The 12,896-nt window shown below is 38.0% G+C and overlaps 1 protein-coding gene across 1 annotated transcript in view; it reads left to right on the forward strand.

Moving 5' to 3' along the window:
* Window positions 1-12,896, forward strand: part of DDC (dopa decarboxylase) — a 163,272-nt gene that overhangs the window by 47,037 nt on the left and 103,339 nt on the right. Inside the window, exons 4-5 of the mRNA XM_082259855.1 lie at window positions 1,114-1,248; window positions 10,781-10,924. Of these exons, the coding sequence (XP_082115981.1) occupies window positions 1,114-1,248; window positions 10,781-10,924 (279 nt within the window). The remainder of the gene's footprint in view (window positions 1-1,113; window positions 1,249-10,780; window positions 10,925-12,896) is intronic.

Below are 12,896 nucleotides of genomic sequence, written 5' to 3' on the forward strand. Positions count from 1 at the left end.
TGTTTTTACTCTGTGGCCCCATTTTCATGATGGAAGGTAGGCACAGACTGCAACGGAAGCCTCTCCCCACCCAAAATGAGGTGGAAACATCCTAGCTGGGACACAGATGTGAATAAACATCTAACCAATGCTGTAACCCTGTAGTGGTTAACTTTTATAGCATAAAGAGCCTCAAGGATGGCCCCTGAAAGCCACCAAAGGGCTGCACATAATATTTACTGAATGCAATGGCACAAAAACGTGTAAGAGACTACACACTTACAACAGCAGATTGTCAAAGAATGCAGGCATGCTACTGGAAATGTTCAGAGATGGTAAACATGCTGCAGGAGATGTTGGAAAGTGGGGACATACTTGAGGAGACAATCATAGACTGGGGATACATAGCAAAAGACCGCTAGAGATCACTGCTATTGTAGCTCCCTTATAAATCAATGTTCCCAATCAGTGTTCCCTACAACGTCATTAAAAGGATTACTCCCTGCCATATTTGATATTTCTCTAAGCAAGATCCAATATAAATGACTCAAGGAAAAAACAAAGACAGAAGGGATGGACAGCACATGAAAATAAGATTAACTATTTAACTACTAAATGCATAGAAACAGTAAAATACATATCAACAATTTACTGGTGACAGTCATTAAAACATTATTCTGAATGTCACAATTATAATAAATAGGCCAATATTCACATAAAACAGCCAGAATCACGCTGTTTCTCTGAGACATTTTGGATTGCCCTCACTGACAAATGAAAGAGACTGCTACACTGCTGTTCAAAGCGCAAGCATTGTTACCCTAGGACAGGACACATGTGGCAGGATGCCAAGGTGAAGGTGATACAAATAAAAAGCCTTAAAAAAATGAATGACACCGCCACATTGGGGAAGGACTGGTAAGCTGAAATATATTACACTTTTATTCTTGGGTACAGATAGACAGTACTATAAATACTGTCTAGTAAATTATACAGACTGTGTGAATTTCATTCCACTAAATGTTTAGTATACATAATAGTTTTCTTGCCAGGGAAATGGTTCACGTGTTTTTTTATTGTTATAAGATGCTTATGTTCATTAATAAAAGAGAGATATTTAATTTCCTCACTTAGGGTACCGCAAGTGAAGCAACGCTAATGGCTCTGCTTGCTGCAAGGACCAAAGTTACCAAACGACTTCAGAAGGAAAACCCAGACTTAAGTGAAGCAGAGATCATTGGTCGCATGGTGGCCTATTCTTCAGACCAGGTTTGTTTCAGTTTTCTTATGACTAACTTGTTTATCTTTAATTTGTAGTGTACACATTTGTGTATGTATGTATGTATGTGTATATATATATATATATATATAGGTATGTCTCTATCAGTTTTGCACATCGAGAGACTGAAATTTTTGCCCATTCATCCCTGCAAAACAGCTCAAGCTCAGTGAGGTTGGATGGAGAGCGTTTGTGAACAGCAGTTTTCAGTTCTTTCCACAGATTCTCGATTGGATTCAGGTCTGGACTTTGACTTGGCCATTCTAACACCTGGATATGTTTATTTGTGAACCATTCCATTGTAGATTTTGCTTTATGTTTTGGATCATTGTCTTGTTGGAAGACAAATCTTCGTCCCAGTCTCAGGTCTTTTGCAGACTCCATCAGGTTTTCTTCCAGAATGGTCCTGTATTTGGCTCCATCCATCTTTCCATCAATTTTAACCATCTTCCCTGTCCCTGCTGAAGAAAAACAGGCCCTAACCATGATGCTGCCACCACCATGTTTGACAGTGGGGATGGTGTGTTCAGGGTGATGAGCTGTGTTGCTTTTACGCCAAACATAACGTTTTGCATTGTTGCCAAAAAGTTCGATTTTGGTTTCATCTGACCAGAGCACCTTCTTCCACATGTTTGGTGTGTCTCCCAGGTGGCTTGTGGCAAACTTCAAATGACACTTTTTGTGGATATCTTTAAGAAATGGCTTTCTTCTTGCCACTCTTCCATAAAGGCCAGATTTGTGCAGTATACGACTGATTGTTGTCCTATGGACAGAGTCTCCCACCTCAGCTGTAGATCTCTGCAGTTCATCCAGAGTGATCATGGGCCTCTTGGCTGCATCTCTGATCAGTCTTCTCCTTGTATGAGCTGAAAGTTTAGAGGGACGGCCAGGTCTTCGTAGATTTGTAGTGGTCTGATACTCCTTCCATTTCAATATTATCGCTTAGACAGTGCTCCTTGGGATGTTTAAAGCTTGGGAAATCTTTTTGTATCCAAATCCGGCTTTAAACTTCTCCACAACAGTATCTCGGACCTCACTGGTGTGTTCCTTGTTCTTCATGATGCTCTCTGCGTTTTAAACGGACCTCTGAGACTATCACAGTGCAGGTGCATTTATACGGAGACTTGATTGCACACAGGTGGATTCTATTTATCATCATTAGTCATTTAGGTCAACACTGGATCATTCAGAGAACCTCACTGAACTTCTGGAGAGAGTTTTCTGCCCTGAAATTAAAGGGGCTGAATAATTTTGCACGCCCAATTTTTCAGTTTTTTATTTGTTAACAAATAAATTTCGTTCCACTTCATGATTGTGTCCCACTTTTTGTTGATTCTTCACAAAAAATTACAGTTTTATATCTTTATGTTTGAAGCCTCAAATGTGGCAAAAGGTTGCAAAGTTCAAGGGGGCTGAATACTTTCGCAAGGCACTGTATATATGTAAATCTGCACAGGAGAGACGCTCTGTAGCAAGAAAACTGCTATGGGGCAGACAGCAAATGTTTAATTGGGGTACAAAAGTATTATAGTCATGGCATATTGCTTGTCAATCCACAACTATATATCAACTCTAGAATTTATAGCACCTAATTACATTGCATACATTATCTCTGAGGTATCTTATCTGTAATCATTTTTTTAAGTGCGAACAGACCAATTGTTAGGGCCTCGTAATGGTATTACCAAAGAAGGCCTCAAATTACATATGAAAAGGCTTTTCCCTTTAACGTCAAACCGGTGGTCAGGAGAAAAAAAAAAAAAAGATGAAATAGTAAGGATTTCTCTTCCCAGGCCTCACGGCTCTTGTGAAGAATATTGGATCGAAATCCATAATATCTTTAACATGTTCCTTAGTACCCTGCAAAAAGGTGCTCAAATCTTATCCATAAAAGTATCTACTGGTAAAAGAATATATCCCATCCCCACCACAATGGGGTGTCCGAGCAGGCTTGTGGAATGCTTGTGTACCTTAGGTAAGGTGTAAAGATTTGGAGATACTGGGTATTGAGCCCCTAAGAATAACTCTATAGTCATTATACTTTTTTATTCATTTTCCTTTCACAGCAATAACAAAAAAAAAAAAAAGTTATTTTTTTCCAAATGAAAAACTGGATCTACAGTGAGTTTCCCAAAGACGGCAGATTCAAGCATCTGTTGCATTATCTTCTTCTCATAATAGGTAGTAACCAACACTACATAGAAACCTACTTTGGCTGGGTGCTATAGTAAAATAGGTTGTTTTTGATAAAGATTCCAAGACCACCTGTTTGTCCACAGATAAGTTAATAGGGCTATGATCTATGATACAGGTCAGTAATTAATTTCTCCATATCTTGGTTCATCGGTCTAATGAACATCTCAGCTGCTGTCTATGTAGTAGGAGAAACAAATCTGTAATCCTAATGGTTGACTGTTTATTTGTCTCATTTATAGTATGAGGTACATCTGGTTTTAAAACATAGAATATTTTAAATTTAATATTTCTGTAAAGTCTATACAAACCAGTCATGATAACTTTAGAACTAAATCCCAACTCTTAACCCAGCATAGATACCTCATCTACTACGTTAAAATCTGTTGTTATTGAGCAAACGCTCTGAGGCCATTACCTCTGGAGCACTGCATTGGTGGAGTCTTCCGGGGCCTTATCTTGGGGTTTGCTCCAAATAACTCCTGGAACCTTGTGTGATGCAGGTCAAATGTCTGGTGCCTAAAAAAAAAAAAAAAAACATTCCCTGCAGAAGAATAGATAGAAGACTTTGAAGTGAAAGAGGAGGCACTCACTGTATAACAGGATGCCCAGCAAGTATCTTGTGTACTGGTCCAGGTAAATACCTAATTTCAATGGTAGTCTTCATTATAATGACTAAATCTATTTTGTTTGCTGTCCTGTATCTGTACCCCCCAATCACACTTTGACTAAGACATTTTCTTCCTTTGGCTCACTGAACTGCTCCATTCAAAGTAGTTTATTGCTGTGTTTCAACTTCTACAATCTATTCAGACAAAACACTTATTCTTTCGGAATAAAAGAAATAGCGATAGCAATCAGGGCAAAGGAACACGTGATCAGAATCTGAGCAAAAAGGTTTTTATATTCATTGTCTGAAAACAGTGTGGGAGCTAGTCTGACATGAAGACCCCTTGTTGTGTACTGTACCCAGAGATACTTGGCAAGAGTTAAACTGTGCAGCTCAGCTCTTATGGCAATTGTTGTTTACGCAGTATCTCCCATGTCCATGTATTATATGTCTGGGATAAGCTCTTCAAATAAAGTCTAGGCAACTTGTCCATGTTTCAAGCAACTTCCTCTTGTGTGAAGACTATAGGAACCACTTGTCATCCCTATGATGTACATTCTATGGTATATCAATCAATCCAAGCAGAGAAGCCAGGGATCAGGATACTGTGTATGTCAACGATGAAACTATAAATTTCACGGGAGTTGCAGCACAGAGAGCCTTTATTGCTAAAAATATATTCATAACCATATATTAGTGACAGTTTCAGTCATCCCTGCGCTTTCTCAAGCTGAATTTGTATGAAGCAAACTTTTAGCAGAGTCTCAAGAGGTGAGCAGGAGTCCACCTCACCATTGTTACTTTTTCTTCAGGAATATTGTAGAATTTGATAATTCAGATAAGCGGAGAACACATAAAAAAAAAAAATGTCCTTGGCTTGGAGTGTAAATGAGGTAATTATGCTGTAAAAGGTACCTGTATTAACCTGTAACTACTTCAGGAATTACGGTAATTTACCCTTTATATACCAGAGTAATGTTCATATTTCAGATACAGACCCATTGATATGCCGAAAACATTTTTTTTTTGTCATAATGATGAAAATAGTTAATCGAGACTGAGTAGTCTTCGCTAAATTGTTCAGCGTTAAACAGGAACAATCTTAAAAAAAAAAAAAAAAGCAAAGCTGTTAAAGCTAAAACAGACTGCAACATGTTACAACAGTGTTGTAGACGGTTACAATGAATGATGGCTCTAGGGAGCCTTGGAACAAAAGCCATCCTGATATGCTCTCCCTGCCAGGCCACAATAGTGTGCAATTATTAGATATAAATTTAACTCGATCGTTATTAATTATCACAGGACTGCAAATTCAGTTATAGTAAATCACATTAAGTGGTCACTATTAGATCATCATAATGTTACAGCATTGCCTAGAGCTACATTGCTAAATTCAGCTGAAACAGAGTTGACCAGTTACAAGATTTTCATTGATAAGGTAAAGTGCACATTTGAAATAAGCTCTACAGAAAACTCTGGCGGAAGGGTGGGGTTTTTGGGACTTTGCATGAGGTGTGCGGCCAGTAAATAAGCTAATATGTACTACTCATGTGTCTATACATATACATACAATGGTACACCAAGGGACATATATATAGGTAAAAAAGGCAAATATTTATTGAGTAATGTATAGAACACATGATAGAAATGTATAAATAGAAAGTAGTACTTCATCAAAAATCTAGTATACACGAATCATAAAGTTGATCCATATGCCCATATTATTATTACTATCATCATTATTATTACTATAATCTCTATCTAATATTTGTATTACTTCTATTTTCTCATGTTTTATTGCTGTATCATTTGGGCATATGGATCAACTTTAAGATTCGTGTATACTATATTTTTGATGAAGTACTACTTTCTATTTATACCTTTCTATCATGTGTTCTTGACATTACTCAATATATATTTGCCTTTTTTACCTATATATGTCCCTTGGTGTACCATTGTTTGTATATGTATAGACACATGAGAAGTACATATTAGCTTATTTACTGGTCGCACACCTCATGCAAAGTCTCAAAAACCCCGCCCTTCCCTGTCTCCAATTTAGGGATGGAGGCATACTTGTATTGTGCCTCATATTATTATTATTATTATTATTATTATTATTATTAAGGACTTCTATAGTGCCAGCCTATTATGCAGCGCTTTGCAATATTAGAGGGAGACAGTACATATACAATACAATAAAATACAAGAGGCACAAACAAAGTGTACCGTGTGGATAGGCCCTTACCCCTAGTATATATACAAAAAAAGGGATAGAGAAAGATGGGGCTTTGCGGGCCAGTGGGAGTAGAAGGATCACGCACAAAACCAACTTCTATAAAAAACAAGTTACATTTTATTGAATTTCAGAATAATAAACATGGGCGATAATGCACATGTTCACAAGGACAAAACACATAGAAAGAATTCCTATAAAATCAATGGGTAAGAGTCATTGAACATAGAAATACATCCCATAAGGGAAAAACCAAAAGCCTGTGTAGGATGGAAGATAGGTCTCAGGTGGAATGCGGTCAATGTAGGTCCCCAGCAAGCCGACGCGTTTCGCTCAAGGCTTCCTCAGGGCCAGAGAGACCATAACAGACCAATATTTCCTTTTTAATGACTCAGGAGGTGGCAGATTGTAGCGACACATAGAACAATAGATATCAATCCCTCAATATTTATATATAGCATCCAAAATGTACATATATTCACACATTTATCTAAGATTAAGTGTCCAGCCTCTCAGTCACCGCAAGAGCAACGCTTTTTATGCTAGAAAGGCAACTTGTTCTAGCTTGATAGCCAGAATTCTCTGATATATCCAAATATTCTAGGAGTACGGTGGCTAGCACACTAGTATCTGCATTTCATATATCCACCTATGGTTTCCTCCTCCCTTAGACGGACCCGGTGGGGTGATTATTTGGTGTATATATTTACAGATAGAGATATGCAATCATTACAACCTATTTGCAGTACATGAGTGGCTTCAGGCAGGAAAGGACAACGTCACATCATCCTACTTCAAAGAGGTAGGGAGGACAATATGTCCCGGACCAAGCAAGTCCTTTGTGTAGTTCACGCCAGCAAGCCTGCCTGAATATACAAGAGGATTAAGAGGGCCCTGCTCAGAAGAGCTTACAATCTAATGATCTAATCTAATGATCCAATCTAACAATCTAATCTCATATAAAGTCCCAATTCTTCCTTCCTTTTTTTATCTACAGAAAACTCCATTCCCATCTTTGCAAATAAATATTAGTGATGTTTACACAAACACATACTATGTCCTCTTGAACACTTTATCAGTGGATTCTTCTGTGCCTGATATATTGGAAGAACTAGCCCATCTCTTGCTCAGACCACTCAAATGTACTCAACATTGTTTGCAGCAGCGTAGCTTGATACCAGTTTTGAAATTCTTGAGCTGTTTGCTTTCTAAATGAGGAAATGTGAAGTCCTGGTGTGCATGTATATACATAAAGATTGATCTTGTTTGCATTTTTATTGCATGGGATTATTTGTGTTTATAGCTCACCATTACTTTATTCCTAGCTCTGGGTCACCTCTGGAAAAAGATGCTGCAGCTTCTTTTTCCTCAGTGTTGACATATTAGCAAAGAATCTACTGGTATATCCAGGGATGGACTTAAACAATGCCTGTTCAATACGTTTTGATCACATGGACTTTACATTGAGTTCACATGCATGCATTATTGCACACTTTTGTGCACACTTGACCCTATAGAAAGCTCAGGAACCTTTCTAAGGTGTGCTGTAGTTGGAACATGCTTATACTGTGATTTTGAGTTGCTATTGGTAACATTTATAATTGCCTGCAAGCCCATATGCAAATACTGAATTATAGCTTCTGGGAAATTATGTATGACAATTGTCCATTCAAAACTGTTAAGATGAGTGAGGAGGGTGAAGTGACCTTCTTTTATAAGGGATTTTGTTCATAAAGGTAACATTTTGTAAAATTGTTAACACAGCTTAATCTCCTATATTCAGCTATTATTTATCTGTCTATTTGAGAGTCGCATTGCATCTTTTTGCTAATTAGCTGGCACCAGGTTGATATGACAATTATGTTTTGTTTGAATTGCTTAAAACTATTCCACCCAAAGGAGATAATGATTCATTGCCCATGAGCAATATATATATATATATATATATATATATATATATATATATATATACCCTCTGCTACTGACTAAAAATCTCAAACATCGGTAAATTATCCTGTAGCAAAGAAGAATTTTGTGAGTAACCTTGGTGACACATATCTACTGTCCACAATACTGCTAGCGCCTCACAATAGTTAAAGGGTAACTCAACTTTCATGGGGAAAAAAAAAAAGCCCAAAAAATAAAAAATAATATAGCATCTACAATTGCAACATAAGTCATGTTGTGATTGGATGTTATTAAAATGACCTTTCTTTTTTTATCTGCAGCCCTGTAATTTTCTGTAAAATGCAATGCAATATGGCTACCTGGAGGTGTTCTGTACACTGATTTTCCCAGAAGTCTGAACTAAGATGCAAGTCAGATTTTTGGCATCTCCTGCAACAAAAATGTCATTTTTGGTGAGATGCTCTCCATAAAAAATCATGTCTAAAGGGATGCAGACCCTGCAATTTTCCTCATTAGAACTTTGCAGGTGCAGCAGCTGGTTGATAATTATGAAACCACTCCCATTAGACTCACTCAGCACAGGGGTACAGAGGAACAAATAGTGATTTATTTAGAATAACAAAAGGTAGGAATCTGAAACAAAGTTTGCATAAAGTCTCTGCCATGTACATTGATCCTCCAGAGGGAAATATTTTTTTCTCAACAAAAGTGGAGTTACGCTTTGAACCAAACCATTAATAAAAAGCAAAACATGTTCTTGTAGGAGTTACTCTATATAACTGATGCATGGGCATACAGTAGATCTGTTCATAAAATACAGTATGTATGAATACACTAGAACAACATTTTATACAATGTATACCACATAGATGTAAATCAGGAAGCTGAAAATATTACGGTAACATTTCAATTTCTGTCACAAAAGGAGAGATAATAGTATAATTCTATGAAATGTTATTTTAGTTAATCTACAGGTTATCAAAAATGCAAGCAGCATGTCCAAATGTTGACACAGGCCAAATATTAAACATATGAAGTAAGGATAAAGTCGAGTGCACTTCCTCTGAATTAAGAAGCAGGATTAGGCAGGGTATATTTACACTGCCTCAGGCTAAACAGGCAAGAGAGATTGCTTTGGTTTTAATTTTTGAAAGGGCAGCTGTCTTGTGCCTTCTCCTTCCAGCTATTATAGGGCACTGGAGAAAGAGTTGGTCTTTGTGTATAGACTCTGATAAGAGATGAAAAGTGACAACTAAAACACTGACAGTAGAAGGTCAGGGGGATTTGTACCTTGTATTCTAGCTCCCATTAACATTCTGTTAACATTTAAGGGACGAATACCATCCAAGATACTAAGAAACACTGATCTGTAACGGTCTTTTTCTTTTAATAACCAGACTGTTATTAAAAAAAAACAAAAAAACACTTGGAAGAGTTGTATTAGCATATTAATTTTCCACTGAATGACATACATACCATTGTAAAAAAAAAAAAAAAAGCAGCAGCTCCTTTATATATATATATGTTTGTTTGGTTAGCTGCCAATCTGTGACAGCTGGAAGCCATACATTAAATGGGTCATGTGATCTGTCCATATTAGCCACTTTGGGCAATAAGGTCTTCTATCACTACAAATAGACCTCAATAATTCCTGGGAGTTTTAGAAGGAGAATTAGTCTTGCCATGGATGGTGCAATTTTCTTTCCTGCAACCACGGGTCCCTCCCGCGAACCTATTGTGTTTCCCTGGCAATCGCACACAGTAATTATTCCTAGAGGCCATAGCAATAATCGCATGAAAGATCTGGCAGGCTGGTTGCACCCAAGTTGATCGATCAAATAACTTGGGTACAATCAGCCTACCCATACGTGGATTAAATCTGTGTCGGTCCCTGCTGAACCGGCTGATATTCAAACTGTCTATGCACAATATACAAATTATTTTCGTTATTCACTTTCTATTAAAGTGCTTCCAAAAGCTAAAAACATGTTTTACCTTAATGCATTCCTTGCCTGAAAAATAGATAATGCAGCTTTTGCTGCAATACTCACCTTCTCTATGGCACTGTCCTCCACATACACTCTGCTCTGTTTCTGTAGTTTCAATCCAAACGCGAAAACCTCAGAAAACAACCTATAGTTTAACTAGAACAAATGTAAATATGCTATTTTTTTCTACCTCTTTGTAAACTTGATACAATATCCTGGAATACAACTTCATGGTGGTCACATCCACGGAACTCTAGTAATTTAGCAATGGACCTTTAGATACTCTTTACACTCCACATGCATATTTACTATTGAATGCATTTTGAGTTTATTAATCTCTCTGTCATAGAAAAAGGATAATGGACGTACAAGTGCAATTGCTAGTGATGACAGCTCTGTGCTTTTTTTGTAATTATCTCTTTTTGTTAAAGATGGCTAGTTTTACAGAGAGACCCACAAATATTATTAATGCACTAGACACACTTGTTAATGATCATTTTTTTTATGATTTAGTATGTTTATAAAACCTAATCTTTCCTACTATGTAACCTTTATTAATCAAAACTTTTATCGCTATGAATTTTCAGGCTCACTCATCAGTGGAAAGGGCTGGATTAATCAGTGGGGTAAGAATGAGGAAAATCCCATCAGATGAAAACTTTACTATGCGTGGAAAGAATCTTAAAAAGGCTTTAGAAGAAGACAAGGCAGAAGGACTTATCCCAGTGTTTGTAAGTTTTTATAAGCTTCAAAGATGTAGAATTCAGATGAAACTTCTATATTTATCAACTTTAAAATGTGCAAAATATAACTGGATAATAAGAGGCAATAATGCCAGGGATAGTTGATCTAGGGAATATACGATTGCCTCTTGGGGGATCAGGAAGGAGAAAATTGGATTGTGCTTTAATGGGTTTTTTGCCTTCCTATGGATCAACTGTGGGTATAGAATAGGCTATATGCAGGCGGTCTATTTGGGATAGATGAACTAGTGTCTTTTTTTCAACTTTAACCACTTGCCGACTGCCCACCATAGATATACTGCGGCAGGCTGGCTGTACCTGTACGGCGGTTTGCGGGGGTGCTCTTGGAAGTGGTTAAGGATCGGAGGGTTTTACCCCCTTAATGAACAGGCCACTTCTTGCGATATGTCACTGCGTTAATTTAACTGACAATTGCGCGGTCGTGTGACACTGTACCTAAATAAAATGTATTTCCTTTTTTTTTGCCCACTAAAAGAGCTTTCTTTTGGTGGTATTTGATCACCTGTGCAATTTTTATTTTTTGCGCTATAAACAAAGAAAGAGCAACAATTCTGAAAAAAAAACCCCAATATTTTTCACTTTCTGCTATAAAACATTCCCATTAAAAAAAAAATAAGAAAATCTAATTTTTTCATTATTTTAGGTCAATATTATTATTATTATATAGTATTTATATAGCGCTGACAGTTTACGCAGCGCTTTACAACTTGAGGGTAGACAGTACAAATACAATACAATTTAATACAGTAGGAATCAGAGGGCCCTGCTCGTTAGAGCTTAATATGTATTCTGCTACATATTTTTGCTAAAAAAAATCCTAATAAATGTATATTGATTGTTTTGTACAAAAGTTTTTGCGTCCACAAACTAGGGGAAAGATTTATGTCATTTTTATTTATTTATTTATTTTTTACTAGTAATGGTGGCGATCAGCGATTTTTAGCGGGACTGCGACATTGCGGCGGACAGATCAGACACCTAACTGACACTTTTGGAGGGACTAGTGACATTACTACAGTAATCAGTGCTAAAAATATTATCCACTTGCCGACCAGTCACTGGGACTGTACTGCGGCAAAGTGGCTTGATTCCGTCCAGCGACGTAGACCTACGTCGCTGCACTCCTCCCCCTGTAGGCGGCGCTCACTCGCCGCCGGAGGCACGCTCCCGCTGTTTTCAGTCACAGCGGGAGTCGGGCCAGGGGAGGAGCGGCGGCGATCGCCGCTGCTCTTTCCCGATCGTCGGGGAATCGAGTTTGGAGATCCGCCCGCTTGTGTAAACAGACCCGGAAGTAAAGAGGAAGAAGCTACCTCCTAACCACAGGCACTGGTACACAGGTCGGATCGCCCGGAAGTAAAGAGGAAGAAGCTACCTCCTAACCACAGGCACTGGTACACAGGTCCGATCGCCTATCCTAATAAATGTATATTGATTGTTTTGTACAAAAGTTTTTGCGTCCACAAACTAGGGGAAAGATTTATGTAATTTTTATTTATTTATTTATTATTTATTTATTTATTTATTACTAGTAATATTGGCGATCAGCGATTTTTAGCGGGACTGCGACATTGCGATGGACAGATCAGACACCTAACTGACACTTTTGGAGGGACTAGTGACATTACTACAGTAATCAGAGCTAAAAATATGCACTGTTACTGTACTAATGACACTGGCAGGGAAGGGGTGAACACCAGGGGCAGTCAAAGGTTTAAATGTGTGCCTAGGGGATGCTTTCTAACTGTGTGGGGGATGGGCTCACTGGATGAACACAGAGACCTGTGTTCCTAAATAGGAGGAAAACAGGATCCCTGTGCTCATCACTGACAGATCATCGGCAGACCACCATTCTGTCCCCATTGGGAACGATAACGGGTGCACAGTGGACATAGCAGCCGCTGGACCCGCTGTTTGGCTCCCCCTCTAGCCAATTGGCGTG

Source organism: Pelophylax lessonae (assembly GCF_965119305.1).
Source record: "Pelophylax lessonae genome assembly, chromosome: 5".
Taxonomy (NCBI): domain Eukaryota; kingdom Metazoa; phylum Chordata; class Amphibia; order Anura; family Ranidae; genus Pelophylax; species Pelophylax lessonae.